At 49.4% G+C, this 17,506-nt stretch overlaps 1 protein-coding gene across 1 annotated transcript; it reads right to left on the reverse strand.

Moving 5' to 3' along the window:
- Positions 1–12,813: 12,813 nt before the first annotated feature.
- On the reverse strand, positions 12,814–16,905 carry VAX1 (ventral anterior homeobox 1). The gene is made up of 3 exons (XM_043926688.1): positions 16,665–16,905; positions 15,310–15,497; positions 12,814–13,386 (listed from the first exon to the last, which is right to left on the reverse strand). Exons 1-3 carry the CDS (start codon positions 16,903–16,905, stop codon positions 12,814–12,816), a joined length of 1,002 nt encoding a protein of 333 aa, XP_043782623.1.
- Between the last annotated feature and the right edge of the window lie 601 nt (positions 16,906–17,506).

Consider the following 17,506-nt stretch of genomic DNA (forward strand, 5'->3'; position numbering starts at 1 on the left):
GAACTAGATCCCACGTGCCACAACTAAGAGTTACTAAAGAGTTCTCCTGCCACAATGAAGATCGATGATCCTGCATGCCGAAACTAAGACCTATGCAGCCAAATAAATAAATAAATTAAAAAAAAATATTCTCAGAGAAATAAGAGAGTGCATTCTTGAAACAATAACAGGATATTACATTTTTAAAATAATTTAGAGCAACACTGTTCGATAGACCCTTCTGTAATGATGGAAATGTTCCACATTTACATTGTCTAATATGGTAGGTACTAGTTACATGCGGCCATAGATCACTCAAAATGTAGTTATACAACCTAGAACTGAATTTTGACTGTACTTAATTTTAATTTAAGTAGCCACATGTGACTAGTGAATGCCACACTGTACAGCTCAGATTTAAAAAATCAAACACAGATCCTGGATACTGAAAATGCAAAATGCAATAGCCAAAATGAAAATCTTAGCAGAATGAAGTTTTCTAATCTTGTATTAGAAGATAAAGTTGGCCAGGCACTGTTCTAAGGACTTTATAACATATTAACTCATCCAAAACATCAAGTGACAGAAACTAGGAAAGAAAATTACAAGATCAGTCCAGGAGATCCAATAGCCAAATAACAGAAATTCCAGGAAAATGGCCAGAGGAAAAAGAAAGAAAGAAATTATCAAAGAAATAATGCAAGATAATTTCCCAATGAAGTATATGAAAGACTCATTGAGTACCAGCATAATGACTATAAAAAGGCCTACTCTAAGCACACTTCTTTGAAAGTTCAGAACACCAGGATAGAGAAAAGACTTCAAAACCTTCCAGAGAGAAATAACAATCATATTAAAAAAAAAAAAAAACAAAAAACTATAAGTCAGAAAAACACTGGATTTATCAGCAACACTAGAGCTTAGAAGGCAATAAAGAAATGTCTTCAAAATTCTGAGAAAAGGTAGTTCCAACCAAGAAGTCTACATTCAAGTGAATAATCATGTAAGTGTAAAGGTAGAATAGGGCCACTTTCAGACATGCAAACTCTCAAAAATTACCTCCATTCACCATGTCTCAAGGAGCCAATGAAGGAAATGCCCTATCAAAACAAAGGAGTAAATCATCAAAGAAGAAACAAAATCCAGGAGACAGAGCTTCCAACTCAGGAGGAGAGGATGATCCCCAGAATAAAAGCAAAGAAAGATGCTAGGAAAACAGCTGTGTCACCAGCTTAAAGGGCCAGCATTCCTCATTAGAGCAGGACAAAACCACCAAGAAGGATGTCTCCACAAAGAAGGAACTGGGAGAATATTTGATGCATATGAACTAACTGTAAGATTTACACTCACAGCAGACTTTGAAATGAATTTGTGTAGTACACAAAGAACCAATTAAGCAAAAAATGTTTAGGGACTTCCTTGGTGGTCCAGTGGTTAAGACTGGATTTAAGACTGGACTGGAAGTTAAGACTTCCAATGCAGGGGGTGAAAGTTCAATCTCTGACTGGGAACTAAGATCACACCTGCTGTAGGGTACATGCAAAAATTAAAACAAAAACAGATCAGGACCTCCCATTTGATACAGAGAATCTCTGGTTTTTCCACATTTGGGATGAATCCCTAGAGTAGGAAATGGCAACCCACGCCAGTATTCTTGCCTGGAAAATTTCAGGGACAGAGGAGCCTAGTGGGCTACTGTCCAGAGGGTCCCAAAAAGTCAGACATGACAACACACACACATGCCATGTGTAAACAAAAAAAAAGCGCTATTCCTAAGGAAAGTGTTTTTCCTCATCTATTCTTACATTTGAAAAAATGTTTAAAAAATGACTACGTCCAGGAAAAACAAAAGTTGCTTGCAAACAATGGATTCATAGTATATATAGTAAACAGCTCAACTGTGAATAGGATTTGTTTGCCATAATAATGTAAATGCTAAATGTTGGTCTAGCCACCCCCTCCTAAAAATGTTAAAACTAAACTGAGTATTGGAGGGGAATAACTATGGACATATAAAGGAGATGAAGGGGAGGAGTTAAAAAGTGAAAGAAAAAATTCAAACAAATTTAAGGTGGTTACAGCTTGAGAATGAGGGCAGGGGACTGCTCTTCTATGAAAAGTCTTGACACTTTAACTTTTTATCCCTTGAAAATAAATCTGTTTAGTTTTAAAGGAGATCCTAAATGATCTACAAGATTAATAATCCAGAAAAGAGAAGCAGCAAGCTATTTTTTGCAGTACATTCTGGGTATTCATGTTGTACGTAGTTTCAACACCAATTATTTGAGAAGTTAGCCTATAGAAGAGTCTCAGATGGACCATATCCAGGAATGTGCTTAGTCATTCAGTCGTCTCTGACTCTGTAATTCCGTGGACTGCAACCCATCAGGCTCCTCTATCCATGGGGTAGAAATTAAACTACCCAGACCAACTTTCAAAAAATTGTGAGTGGGAATATATAAATAAACTCGTTCAGTCTTTGAGTAGTACCTATTGAAATTGTTAAAACACATATTGTTTGACTCAATAATTCCACTTTCAGAAATATCATATACATGCAAAGGCGCAGTAATGTTCTCATAAATATATCTGTAAAGGCAAAAAAAAAAGGAAAACAAATTTCCATCAGTAAGTGATACACCCATACTATGAAATTTAGAGAGGTTAATAAAACAGACCTATAAGCAATGACATAACAGGATCTCCAAGATATGCTGTTAAGTGAAAAGAAAGTTATAAAACACAAAACAGTATGTACAAAATGAACCTGTTTATGTCAAGGGAAAACAGAAAACTTAACAACATGTATGAGTGAGTGTGTTTGTAAAAATGCATAAAAACTGCTCTGCAGACTTTTCTGGTGGTCCAGTGGCTAAGAATCCACCTTGCAATGCAAGGGACACGGGTTCCATCCCTGGTCCGGGAAGATCCCACATGGCTCAGAGCAACTGTGCCCATGTGCACAGCTCCTGAGCCAGTGCTCTAGAGCCCTCGAGCCAAGACTACTGAGTCCACGCACTGCAACTACTGCAACCCGTGTGCCCATGTTCTGCAACAAGGGAAGCCACCTCAGTGAGAAGCCCGAATATTGCAAGGAAGAGTAGCCCCTGCTGCCACAACTAGAGAAAGTCCACATGCAGCAACGAAGACCCACCAGAGCCAAAAAATAAATACATAAAACTAAACTGCTTTGGAGACACCAAAATGTTGAAAGTGTATCCTTTGTTCTACCAATTTGCAAAGAGGACTCTCGTATTCTATGTCATGTACTCTACATCCAAGATCTCAGTGAATCTTCACAAAGATCACAGTTACAAAATTTTCCCCAGGTGAAAATCTAGTCAGAAGTTGATGCTCAAGACCTAAAGACAAGGTTATGTTCAAAATGGAAAATAAGCAGCTGATCAATACTTGTTGAGCTCACAGTTGGTCACTATGTTAAGTACTTATGCTTAGGTTGAAAAAGTAATACGTTTCCATTTTATTATTTATTTATTTATTATTTATCCATCTATTTTGTAGATGAATATTCTGATCGAAAGGGGTTGAGTAATTTGTCTAAGTTCACATGGCTAAATGAAAGGCAGAGATGGACTTCAAGCCCAAGTTTTCTTAATATGGCCAAATTGCAGGGGTCTGTGATGGCTGGGATGCTTGCTGCAAGCCCTTGCCCCTGGGTTACTTGGAATCAGCTCCCCACTCTGCCATGACTTTCCAGGCTAAGAAAAACCTACTGAGCCAAAACTGGACCCAGCTCCTCACTCAGAACCTAGAGAAGCAGCCTGAATTTTGCACTTCTCAGAATTACAAAAACAGCTCTGATGGCTATGGGAGACACCACTGATGATCAGCACACTTTTCCAACTGATTGTTGAAGAGCTTCAGAATCCTCTGCAACTTAGTATGACAGGCAGCCACCATCGATCAATCTAAGTTAGCACCAGAGCTGAAACTTATTCACCACCTTCCCCCTTGTCTCTGAACAGAGACATTCATAAGAAAAGCAGGAAAAGAACCTTAAAATAAAATAATGCTTTTGTTTAGGAGTTTTGGTATCAATGTATTGGTTTACCCCTAGCCTCCATCGCTGATAAGATAAAAAACATTAACTCCTACCTACTTTCCATTCTCCCCACCTGCAGCCTAATTTCAGATCTCAATACCTAACTTCAGGATTCACTAATATTTCTCCTCTGTCTGCACCTGCCTGATCCAGTTTTCCACTCATTGCTGGTTACTAAAACCCTCTTGTTTGCCAACAGAATAAAGACCTTTGGCTTGGTATTCAAGACCTTTCTCGATGGAGCTACTTTTCCAGCCTCATCTTTCACCTCCACTCACTGTGTGTCCCCGACACCTCCTTTCACTCTGTTTCATTTTATTCCCTTCCCTCTCCAATTTCTCCCTAAGCTGCCTTTGCGGAGGCCTGAAACACCTTCCTGATCATCTCAGAATCCTACAGCCCTTCCTGATAAGCTCTCTGCTCAACCTAACCTAAGAATAAACGCCCTCTCACCTCTCTGGGCTTGCTCTGCCAAGCCCAGAGCATCAACTGACAACTGGGACAGAAACATTAAACTTGCATTTAGCTCTTCCTTGGAATGGAAAGTCTGAACCTAAGTACAATGGGCTAGATGAACTTCCCTACTGACCACCTAATTCAGTTTCAGTTCAGTCACTCAGTCATGTCCGGCTCTTTGTGACCCCATGGACTGCAGCACACCAGTCTTCCCTGTCCATTACCAACTCCCGGGGCTTACTCAAACTCATGTTCATTGCATTGGTGATGCCATCCAACCATCTCATCCTCTGTCATCCCCTTCTCCTCCCACCTTCAATCTTTCCCAGAATCAGGGTCTTTTCCAACGAGTTGGTTCTAGGCATCAGGTGGCCAAAGTATTGGAGTTTCAGCTTCATCATCAGTCCTTCCAATGAATATTCAGGACTGATTTCCTCTAGGGTGGACTGGTTGGATCTCCTTGCAGTCCAAGGGACTCTCAAGAGTCTTCTCCAACACCACAGTTCAAAAGCATCAATTCTTCGGCACTCAGCTTTCTTTATAGTCCAACTCTCAACATCCTATTTAATAGACGGCAGTCTCATTAGCAAATGAAAGAAAACGAAAATAAAGCAAAACCCAGGCACTTACTATTGGGAGTTTTTAGCAAACTCTGCATCCCTGTTTCTCTTCTTCCAAGAGATGAGTGAGTCCATGACTGGGGTCCAGCTTGTGTTGCTGCCCAGAGCGCTGGTCTGCAGACTGGAGAGGTAGCATCGGGCCTGCCTCACGCTCCTCTTTCATGAGCTGAGCTGTCAGGTGGGGACAAGGGGCTTCAGGCTTGGAGGCCACACCTTCTCATGCCGGTGGTGCTCCACAGACCTGGTCGCTGCTTACCTCTTCAGAGACCGACCTTCACGGAAGGCGTTTCCATTGCTTATTCCTGGACAGACTGGCAACAGGGCGCCACGGTCAGGTTCAGACTAGGTCAAGGCAGGAGGTCAGCTCTCCACTTCCTTGGCAGCTGGCACCTCATGTGAGTGCATACTATGCCCCTCGGGAGGGGAAAGGGGTGAGGGGCGGGGGTCCTGGCACAGGCGACTAGAAGCCCAGTCACCCCGAGAAATCCTTCCGACCCTCCTGCCGCTGAGAAGCAGTGCCTAGTGTGCACGCCGGGCTTGTGCAGAGGGCGCATGCTCCGTGATCTTCCTACCCTTTGACCCTCCCACCGACGGGTCCAGGGCTTCCACCGGAACTCACTGCTGCCACCAAAGCCTTGGGGGCTCAAACCCTTCTGGGGTTCACGCATCTCATTCCTTCCATGACTCAAAGAATGTAATTTCAAAGTTCCCCTTGAGCCAGTCTTGGAATGAATGCCACCACCCCGTGACCTCCATTTGATGACTAAGATCTGTTGATTTAAACTCAGGAAATACCTTGAACCCATCCTCTTTTCTCCATTTTTGCTGCTACTGCATCAACTGATGCTGCCGCCGCCCTGCGGCCACCACCGTCGTCCTCTCTTGTCCCTCTTGCCGTGAACTCACCAACTGACCTCTGGCTCAAGAATCCTTGCTCTCCTGTTTCCGTATCATCCCCTCAACTGCCAAAACATCTTTCAAAATATAGACCGGCAACTCACAGATACAGAAAACGAACTGGTGGTCCTGGGGCTGGGGACAATATTGGGGAAGGGGGAGGAGATGAGAGATACAATACAAACTAATGTGTGTAAGATAGGCTCAAGGATGTATTGTACTACATGGGGAATATAGCCAACATTTTGTAGTAACTGTAAATGGAAAATGACTTAAAATTATATTTTTAAAAAATGTTAAAAAGAAACAAAATATAGACCTGCAATGATTTCATGATCCCCTTGGGAGAAACTTTCAGTGACTCCCTATCACCTTAATGGTCAAGTCCAAATATGGTTAACATGGTATGCTGGGCTCTGCCTGTATTTCTGCCTCTTCACCCACCATCTGCCCAAAGTCACTCTGTGCTCTAGTCCTCAGTGTTTCCTCTCCAATTCCACCACTCAACCTGCTCTTTCCCATGATATTTGATGCAAGTCAGGTTCCCTAAGAGGTGGAGAGACTGGCATGTAGGAGGTTTATTAGGAATGCTCCAAGTCCAACAAGGAAGGGAAAATAAGAAGGTAGTATTGGACAGGAGAAGTCAAGCTGCACTGAAGTCTCACCAGAACCATATGGGATGGCCCTCCAAAACTATCCAAAGTTGGAGCATGGACCAGCACGCTTATCTCCAGGTTTCTCAGTCATTGGAGGCTACCCTGGGAAACTGGGGATGACCTTGGGCAAGGTGGGTCTCTGGTTCTCTTCAGCTGAGGCAACTCCCGAAAGAGACTTACTGCTGAGGACTGCCTGACAGCTGACAGTTGAAGGCTGTCTACCAAGTCATTAAAATAATAATTTAACACTTTTGGTAAAAAGTGCTGTTCTTACTGATGGCTGTGGTGTCCGTTCTAAAGGCAGGGAGAGTAAATTCCATTATGACTGACTTACCCACAATTCTGAGTCTTTTCCACAAGTCAGGACTTAAAGCCAACCCCCTCACTGTAGAGATGGGGAAACTGAGGCCTGGAGAGAGTCTCAGAGCATCAGCTACCACAGTAGCCCAGTCTTGTAATAAACAGGTAATATTCCAATGTTGATACTAGGTTGTACCAGATGCTTTACATGCCTTATCTAATTGACTATTCAAGAAAATTCTATGAGGAGCTACCATTATTACCTCCATATGACATATGTAGACACAGGCTTAACACAACCAGCTGGGTAATGTGTTCAGGATTACACAGCTACTAAGTGGAGGACCTAGTATGTGAACCCATGTCACTCTGACCCTGGAGCCCATAACTAGTAACCACTAAGATGCATTACTTTCTCTTAGTGCAGCAAGTCACCATCCTGAGCCTTGTGAGATACTGAGGAGTGTGTGTGTGTGAGTGCCTGCTCTTTCAAAGAATGGATACACCACTACCACGTAAACAACATTTATTTTCTGTTTTCAGGCTAAGAGGAAAAGCACATATGCTTCTAGATAGAAAATAAGTTTCTTATCAACTAAATAAACCAGAGACTGTGGTACTCGTTTTCAGCTTCCATGTATATTCCATGCCAGTTCCTCTGGACCTGGTGGCCTTGCTCCTATCACAACTCTGACGTCTCTCCAACCGACACCTTTGGGTCCCGTCAAGAAAGGTATGCACCTGAGTGTATTTCAGCAAATATGGAGGGCTCTCCTTCTGCCCTCCCCAAACTCCCAGGTCTGAACAGGAGCAGCCCAACAAGATGGTCCCAGTTAGGTTAATAAAAGACCTTCCCTTGGATTTGTTCTTGTTGTTCTTGTCGAGTTGCTAAGTCGTGTCTGACTCTTGAGACCCCATGGACTGTGTAACCCACCAGGCTCCTCTGTCTATGGAATTTCCCAGGCAAGACTACAGAAGTGAGTTGCCATTTCCTTCTCCAGTGGATCTTCCTGATCCAAGGATGAAACCTGCATATCCTGCATTAGCAGGTGGATTCTTTACCACTTAACTACTGAGGAAGCCCCACCCTTAGATTTGAGATACCACCAGAATCTATCCATCTTCCTCTCCTGCTTCATTAAAATGAAATCTACTTAAGTGAAAAGACTCTGATCTGTAAGGATTTCCCAATGTAGAAATGGTGTTAAATTATAATAGTATGAGGTGATCCAAGAAATTGTGTCAGAAAATGTGGATTATTGTGTTTAATAAACATGCATTGTATTCCTACCAAACACCAGGCCCTAGGCCAGATGTAGGAGGTCTCTGTGAGTTTGCCTTTGAGTACAGGAATTCTCAAATGTTAGAGTGGATAAGGATCACATAGGAAACTAGTTAACAATGCACACTCCTGAACCCACCCCCAGAGTTTCTGATTATTAGATGGGGCTGAGGTTTAAGAATCTGCATTTTAACTAGTCCCCAAGTGATTCTATAGCAGGTGGTTTTCATTTGTATCTTGAGAAACCCTGAGTTAGTAGACAGTTCTGACCAGGTATTTAAGTCAGCCTCAGGACTGCAGGAGATTGGAAGATACAAAGTGTAAGGTAAACAGGGTAATGGACATCATTTCAGAGAGAAGTAGAGGGAAGGAGTTGGGTACTGGCAGGAAAAAAAAAAAGAAAACATAAAGAAGGGAGAAATTCGTATCTCTTGATGAAGGCACCAAGTTAATCCTCAGCAGCTGGTGTAGTAGAAAGAGGCCTGGAAAATAGGAGGTGGCAGACATGGATGCAAATAGGCTAAAGAGTTCGGTTAACTGTGGGCCAGACACTTCGGACACAAAAGAAGGGAATGAAGGAAAGGAGGGAGTGAGGGAAGGAGGGAGGCAAGAGAGAGAGGGAGAGAAGAGGAAGAAATAGAAAGAGGAAGGCCCTGAACCTAGGGGGAGCTTATAGTCCTGTGGTTCTAACTAGGTGGTCATAAGCAAGTCATTTGAGGGCTCCCCGGGGTGGGGTGGGGGGGCTGTATGGAGCTCTTTAAAATGAGGCTAGACCTCTGGAAGTAAGGAGAAATAGAGGTGGTGTATGCAAAGGCTGTTTTGTATAAAGAATTGCTAAATGCTACTCATTACAAATTGATTCTGGCTCAGTTAGGCCAACTGCAAGCACGGATGTAATCATGTCTGGTTCAGCTCCTGGAGTGACTTCCCTCGTCTTTGCCACACCTAACCACCAAAATCACAGAAGTTTGGTAAGATGTTTTCCCTTTTTCTTCTCTGCTCTGAGCTAACTTGGATATGGCTTTGTGCAGGCCTGGGCATGAGACTCCTTTCAGCACGCCCACCTCCAGCTGTTCTCCTTGACCCCAGCACTCTTCCACCTTCTCCCCAAAAAGGGCCAGCTGTTGTCCCAGAAGCCACCAGCCTCCTCCTTGGCCTATGAGTAACTAGTTGGGGGCCAGAGGCTTCACTGGAGGATTCCAAGGACCAAAGCAACTGGCTGGAGGCCCTTTGGGAGGGAGAGGAGACAGGGCAGGCATTAAAATGAAATTAATTGTCTATAAATATTTTTTAATTAAAATTGTAATTCTTATTCCGTGCAAAGGAGTCTAAGAACAACTTTGCTCCAAGTGGCAGTCGAAATGCTCAGCAGCTCTCCCAAAGCCAGGGAGGGGAAGGGAGGTGAGAGCAGAGAAGAGAGTCTGTAACTGGTCCTTTCTCCTTTTAAGGATAAAAAGCAAAAGGAGAAAGGCCAGGGAACTGGTAAGGGATATTCTTGATGACTCCCCAGGCTGAGGCTCCTAGGGCAGGGGGCTGAGCTTCTTGGGGGCCCTGAAGCTGGAATTTTTGTACTTTCCTTTGTTCTATAAAATTATGCCACCTTCTCACTCCCTTCTTCCCCCTTGCAGGCCCCCGGCCACCAGCCAGGAAACTGCAGTAAGAGCCACCCACGCATTGGCCTGGGGGCCACCCGGGCAGACAGAGGGATCAGAAAGCAGGGAGAAAGAGAGAGGGAGAGGGAGAGACCGGGGGCAGTGGAAATCTCCAATTGGAGACTGAGTGGAAGAAGGGAGAGAGACAGTCTGGAGAAGCGATGGAAAAGGGTGGAAACAAGAGGGTGGAGACAGAGAGCCCACCAGAGGAGAGAGGTCCTTAGAGAGAAAGACAAAGATACAAATCGGGGAGGAGGGAAAAGAGGGGAGGAAGAAAGGACAGGGAGGGGAAAGCAGAAAGGTAGCAAAGCTGAGGGGTGTGTAGGGACCCTGAGAAACAGTCTAGGGTTTGCGGCCGCTCTGAGCCCCTGGGAGGGGGTGGGGGGGAATACCGTGAGCTCACAGCGAAGGTCCTAAACCCGTAGAGAGCAACTCACACTCAGCTCAGGAACTCCACCGGCCCGCACTGTGCCGCCGCCTGATTTTGGATGCCTCAAACTTGCTGTTTAGGCGCGGTACACTCGTGGGGGCCCGAGGGGCCTCACTTGGGCCATTTCCGCAAGAGAACTGTGACCCTCCCATCCCGCCCCCCAGCAGTTCTGAAGCCACGAAGAGAGGGCTAGGGTTAGGAGAGTGTGTCCCAGGGTACCATCCCCAGGCCTCCTAGCTCTCCCAGATTTCTGACTGCAAAATCTACATGGGTCACGATTGTGTGTGTAGCGGGATGGGGTGGAGGTGGCGGCGGTGGAGAGATCTCTGCAAGAATTAATATCTATTTTATTCTCTTGCTCCTTCAAAGTTTCTCTTTGACAGCCGATCGACTTCTTATAAGTCAGAAGAAAGGCAAATCTTCCCTCTTCGGGACCCTGTGATTGCACAAATCCAACATACTACCACCACAGAGATGCAGTTGGAAAACTCTAGAAGCTGGAAGCGTTGTCATTAGGCAGGAACTCCAGGGTGTCCAGAGACAAATTCCTAAATAAGCTAAGAAACATCAAAGTGGGAGACGGAGGAGAGAGGGACTGAAAGTCGGATTCCACTGGGACAGAGGGCCGGGAGAGTGAGACCCTCATGGAAGTCGAACGAACATCGTGGCAGGCTCCTCTGTCTGAAAACCTCTCTCCCGGAGCTCAGGGTACCAGCTGTAGGGCCCGGGGCACCCGCAGGGCAGCCACCCTCTGCCCCAGACTCATCATTGCTGAGTCTTTTCTCTTCTGGTTTTTTTTTTTTAATCCTTCAAATACAAGACAAAAATACACCTCGTTTATCATCATAGATATATATATTTCACTCTCACCACATAAATACAAAACATTCAAATATCCAAAACATTCAGAACAGTTAGTAGTCAGGATTCAGTAACACCTACCCGCGTGTGAATCGTTCATTATTTTCTTCACTATTTGCCTAAAAAAAGAAAAAAAGGAGAGAAAGAAAAAGAGAAAAAGAAAGAAAAAAGGAAAAGGGGGAAAAGCTTCCGGTGTAAATAATTTACAATAAAATTACTATTTTTAAAATGCTCTGCGGCTCACTTCGGATGGAGGAATACATTCTTAGATGCTGCAGCACCCGCGGTCTGGGTCTATGGTTTTGGTCAAGATAGGCGCGGCCGTGGCCGTGGGGATGGGCGTTGTCGCGGGGGAAGGGGTGATGCCGCGACCGAGTGGAGGTCCGGGTTTCTCACTTGGAACCGTGGAAATTCTGTTTTTGTTGTTGTTGTTTTACAGGGAAGGAGGTGGGAAAGGATGCTTTTCCTAATCACGCAGGGAACTGATCCGGATGCGGAGACTACCGACAGAGGAGGCCGGGTCGCCCTGTTGTTCGCGGCCGCCATTCGGACGTTTCCAGCGTGCTGGAGGGTTGTGTGAATCCGGTGGGTGGGGGAGAGGGATGGGCACTGATTTGTTTCCAAACCTAGCAATGCTGCCCGGAGCCACAGATCCGGGAGACGGTGGGGCGGGGCGGCCGGGAGCTGCATTACTCTCTCCCGGAGGAGCGTGATGCCGTCGGTTGTCTCCCACAGCAGCCTCGGAGAAGATCCTGAATTTTCCATCATTCGCGGCATAGGCATTTCTTTTGCTTTTTTCCCTTTTCAATTCCTGTTTAAAGTCGTAACACCGGATCTTTAATTTTGCAATGCCCTGGATGCATTTTCTATCCCGAATTTTCTTACGGCTTCCTAACTCCATCGCTATGAGTTTTTAAAAAACTGCTTCCACTCCACTTGGTTCTGTATGGTAATTACTCTCCTTTTATTGCTGATTAGATCAAACGTATTACCACCGTCGCCTATCACGATGTTTGGTTTATTATCTCCTGGGATCGGGGTTGGTGGTGATGGGAGTTTTTCTAAAGGGGAGAAGATTCGGCACGATTTGTCCAGCCAGGAAGCTGCCTGTGTGTCCGCAAAGTGGGGCCCAGCAGCTTCCAAAAGCCCTGGTTTCTCCGGCGAGAGGAAGGAGCCTCCTCCTTTTTGGTCTAACGAAACCTGTCAGCCTTTTCAGCTGGGGTCTGCTTGCAGCTTCCCTTTTTCAAATATTCATAAGCATAATGAACGGCAGCAGCGGCTCGATCTAAAGCAGATGTCCTGTGCTTTGGACTTAGAACCAGTCTTTCCCTCCAGGGCCAGGCACTGGTTGGGGCATCAGGTTGGTTTTCCCCCCCCAATTCTTTGGATTCTCCTGGATTCAGAAGGAAGTTGGCGCCGGAGGGTGGGTGTGGGAGGACACAGAGGAGGGGGGGTGGGGTAGCCCAAATAGTAGCAGAAACTGGTGGGGAGGAGAGCTGTCAGAGGCCTCTTGGGAGCCGGGTGCCCAGCTCAGGAGCCCCGGCGCCTAATGCGCGTGAGTCCATAAATATCACCACAATAGATACTATAAATATAAATACAGGGAAACACTTCAAATCAGTCCAGCGCTTTTTTCTCTGCCCCTTCTTTATTGTTGGTCCGGGAGTAAGGCTCGAAGGCCGAGGAGCTCAGGTATCGGGCGGAGAGTTCTTGTAAATTCCCGGCTAGCGAACCGGCCATTGGCAACGGGGCGGAGGAAAGGCGGCTGGCGACGGAGCCGAGCAGCGAGGGCACGGGCAGGCTGAAGAGGCCATGGCCGGCGGCCGGTGCGCCCGCGTGCAGTCCCCCGGGCCCGGTGGGCCCCGGGCCTGGAGCGCCGCCCACGGCTGGCGGGTGCGGGGATGCGGCACCGGCGGGACCCGGGGCGGCGGCGGCGGCGGCGGCCGAGCCCGCGGCGGCGCCCGCGCCCAGGGCCGGCAGACTGGGCCCGCGGAGCGCGGAGCCGAGCGCTCCCGTGGCGCAGGGCGGCAGCAGCGCCGGCAGGCCTGGCGGCGACAGCAGGCGGCCCTGCTCCAGCAGCCGCAGCACGCTGCACGTGGCCGCGGTCTCTGACACCACCGAGCGCAGCTCCGAGTCCTTGCCCTGGTCCTTCTTCTGCTTCGTGCGCCGGTTCTGGAACCAGACCTTCACCTGCGCGCCGGCCGCGGGGAGGGTGGGAGAGAGGGAGACGAGCGTCAAGGCGAGCGGGCTCCCGGGGCGCAAGGGCTCCGGGGGGCTTCCCCCAACTCCAGCCAAAGCCCCTATCCCAACCCCAAACTGGAGCCGGAGAAGTCGGGCCTGGGAGCAGCGGGGCAAGGGCGGCGGGAGTGGGGTTGCTGGGGGGACAAGGGCCGCCAAGAGGGGGACACAGCTCCCATAGGCTGCGCTTCCGGGTGGGTCATAGAAGCAGGCCTAGGCCGACCCCGGTTACAAACAACAGAGAAATAAAAATGTCCATGACCCTAAATGGGAAGATCATAAGTTACTTCACTGGGCCACCGCACTACTCGCAGGGGGACTGTGGATCAGCGCTTCGTAAATGCCCGTTTTTCCATGAGAAGGTGTAAGGCCTAAAGGGAAGTAGGAAGTGAGCGTGAATGGGAAGGAGTATTGCCCTGTCTTTCAGGACCCAAGCCCCTGGCCATAAGCGGCTCGAATTTAGCCCCAGCAGCACTAATTCTGCTGAAGGCTACAAGAAGCTATTTCTTGCTTGTTAGGGTCAGATGGACTATCAACTAACAGCAAGCAGGGAAGATGTCTACACATAGAATCTGTGCGGGATGCATTTTATAAGCCAACCTTTCTCCACCTCCTCACCAGCCGCTGGACTGGAGGGTCTGAATGATGTCCTTAATTTATAACATAACTCTGCTGCTCTCCATCCATGGACTTTGGAGTGATGGGAGGAAGTCAGGAGGCTGGGGTAAACTAAGTACTCTCCATCAATCTCCACTCTTACTTCCTCTTCTTACTCTGTCCCTCTTCAGGCCTAACTGGTGGCCCAGAATGGCATTTCGCAGCTTTAGGGAAAGGTTATTCTGTCCAGATTTTGTAAACTAAGAGGATGGTAGCAGAAAGAGTAGGGGTGAAGCTACATTCCAACTCAAACTCAAAATGGATATCCAGTATGCTCTGTCCTTGGGTCTCAGCTCTCCCCAGATTCCATATCTAAAATGCTCCTCATCTGTTTCAGAGCTGGACATGGTCAAAGGGACTGGTCCTCAGAAATAAATATGCCTTACCTAGGCCAAGCTGAAGCCATGTCCTGGGCAGGTCCTAAATGACCTCCACAAGGCAAAGCTCTTGGGCCCCAAACACCTCTTGGGCCCAGAGTCCGCATGACCAGTCCCAGTAAAATATGGATTTCGAATAAAGGAGAAGACCTAAAGCACAATTGTCAGTGCTGGTTCCCAAGGGCCCAGATCTGTTTCCTATCTCATACCTCACACATCACTGGTACTGAAGGTGTCCAGAGTGGATGCTTGGGGCTGGGAATGGGGCTGAGTCCAGTTCAAGGCCAGCAAAAGCATTAAGGATCAGGGCAGCCTGGTAGGCAAAAGCAGATCTCCGGAATGTACACCTTTTTAATCCCTGGTTGTCACCCACAGCTCTGAAACAGGGGTCTTTGGTCCTAACCCCATTCTTGCTGAATGAGCCTGGGTGCTAGGGAAGGTTTCCATCTACAGAGAGGGTGGTGCCAGGAAATCTGGCCAAAATGGGGTGGCCAAAAGAGGGGCAAATATAGGTTCCTCCTCAAGGAGAGGCAAGCAGGGAATTCTCAAGACTAGGGTCTAAAAAGAAATCAAAAGGACAGGATTTGGGGGCCTCCTGAGCTAAGCCAATGTGGACAGAACATGGGTCCTGGAAGATGTGGGGTGTAGGGGGAAAGGGATGGCTTAGAGAAGGGAGAAAGCGTTCACCCCTTCTTTTCCATCCTCCCCAATTCCTCTGCCTCCCGTGGGAGGCTCGGTCCAGAGTCAAGCTAGGTGGTCAGGAAGAGCTGCTAGAGCTGGATGGGGCTGAAGGGGAGGGAGGCTGATGCAAAGAGCTGTGTGGGGCCTGGTCTCTGAGTACCTGCGTCTCGGAGAGGTTGAGCTGCCGGGCGAGCTCCGTTCTCTCTCGGCCAACCACGTACTGGCAGCGCTGGAACTCCATCTCCAGGCGGTAGAGCTGCTCGGCAGTGAAGGACGTGCGTGTCCTCTTGGGCCGATCCAGGTCCAGGCCTTTGGGGAGGATGATCTCTCGGATGGATCCCTTGGCATCTGGGGAAGGGGAGATGTCAAGCATCAGAACCCACCCTCCTGCTTTCCTCCACCTCCCCAAGCCGGAGCTGGCTTCTGAGCCTCAGTCCGGAGGCGGATGGTGGGGGTGGTGGAGGTAGTGGGGGTGCAGCCACAGCCGGGAAGCAAGGACCCTACGTGTGTTTGGGGGGTGAGGGGACTAACTCCACATAGCTGATGGGAGGGGGAATCGGTGTTGGCCTTTGAGAGAGCCCTTCGGACAGGGGAGAGAAAAAAAAAAAAAAAATCAAGTGGGCTGACGTTCGTTTCAGCCTGGGAGCCTCGGCTGCATTGACAGGATCCCCTGTAGTTTGAGGGTCCCAGCACTGACCAGCCCAGGTCCTGCCAGCCCCAGCTCTAGAGCAGGCTGACCAGACCGTACTCCAGCGGTCCCCACCCCCTTCCCGGGGTCTCCTTCCCTCCCGAAGCCGGGCGGCGGAAGGAGGAGGGACCGAGTGGGAGCCTGCAGGGCCTGGCGATCGGCTGGCGGGGGCGGCGCCCGGCTGGAGCCGGAGCCGGTCCTCCCCACCGCCACCGCGGGAGCGGAGAGCACCCCGCGCAGCAGAGCGGGGTCGAGCCCAGCACTAAAACGGCATCCGCGGCCCGGCAAGCCCGCCTCGCCGCTTCTCCCAGCGGCGGCGGCGGCCAGCCTGGAGCACGGCGCCGGGCCCCCTGGGCCCAAAGCGACAACTGGCCGAGCGGTTGCCGGCGGTCCGCAGCTCTTCTCCAGCGCCCGCGTCCCCTTGGGTGCGCTAGACTTGCAGGGCGCGGGAGCCCCCAAGCAGGCTCCCCGCAGTTCCTCGGATCCGCCGGACGCAAACACGTCCTCCAGAGTTTCCTGCCGCCTTCCCGGGTCGGAGGCCGCAGCCTGGAGCCTGGGCCCGCCCGCCCAGTCCCTCGGCTCTCCCCAGCAGCCCAGCCGGCGGGGCCCCTCGAGGCTTGGAGGAATGGAGGCTCCTGGAGGGCGTGCGTCCCAGGTGGGAGTCCCTAGTGGCGGGCGGGACCTCGGCCCCGGGAGGGCCAGCAACTTTCACCTAAGTCCCGGGCGGCAGACCCACCTCGCCGGCCGGGGTAGGTGGCGGCGCGCCTCTCCGGTCCCAGAGTCGCCCCTAAAGAACGCGCCCCGCAGCAGCCCTGCTCCGTTCCTACCTCGGACCAGGATCCGGCGGCAGTAATCCGGGTCGGCTGCTGAATTGGCTTTACTTTTGTTACAATCTTCCTGGGCGCCCGACGCAGAGAAGGCGCCTTGCGGCTCCTTGAGGAAGGCGGCGGGGAGGTTCCCCTCCGCGCCCTTGCTCTCCCGGCTCTCCTTGTGCGCGTTCTTGGAGACCCGGGCGGCCTCTGTGTCCGAGTGGCACCGAACGTCCATTTTGTCTGGTTTCCCGAACATAGGAGAGGCACGAGCAACAACAACAAAAAAAGGCTAGGAAAAAAAAAACAAAAACCAGGGGGGACAAAACCCCAACAATACAGCCCTTACGCTCGGCCCGGAGAGAGGCAAGCGGCACGAATGAATGTCCCCGCGGGGCGGCCGCGGGCGGGTCAGCGGCGACCGCCGAGTGGCGCGCTCGCTGAGAGGCGGCGAGTCTGGTCCAGGATCCCGGCGGAGCAGCGGCGAAGCCGCCTCGTCAGCGCCCGCGTCTTCTGAGCACGTCCAGTGTCCCCAGCTTGGCGATCAGGTAGCGAGCAGCGCAACTCCGAATTGCTGTGGCTCCCGCCTATTACTGAGACGCGGAGTTGCAGTTGTCCGACACCCGGGGGGGACGCGCACTCGCTGTTGCAATTGATTACGGGTAATTTCGCAGCCCCCACGTTTCGGTTACCTCATGAATACACTAAATTGTTTGGATAATATATCAGATCGTAATGGATGGTTTCTGTCCTTGTCCCCAATCAAGTAGGGGTTTAGCCAGTGAATAAACGGAAATGATTGGTCTTGCTTTCAGGAAACACACAATCAAAGACCCATACTTCCAGAAAAACTTTTGACA

Source organism: Cervus elaphus, chromosome 15 (assembly GCF_910594005.1).
Source record: "Cervus elaphus chromosome 15, mCerEla1.1, whole genome shotgun sequence".
Lineage (NCBI taxonomy): Eukaryota > Metazoa > Chordata > Mammalia > Artiodactyla > Cervidae > Cervus > Cervus elaphus.

Coding starts and splice junctions, on each gene's coding strand:
- VAX1 (XM_043926688.1), bottom strand. CDS start 16,905: ATGTTCGGGAAACCAGACAAAATGGACGTTCGGTGCCACTCGGACACA. Junction 15,498..16,664: donor CCGCCGGATCCTGGTCCGAG/GTAGGAACGGAG, acceptor CCCCTTCCCCAG/ATGCCAAGGGATCCATCCGA. Junction 13,387..15,309: donor TCAACCTCTCCGAGACGCAG/GTACTCAGAGAC, acceptor GCCGGCGCGCAG/GTGAAGGTCTGGTTCCAGAA.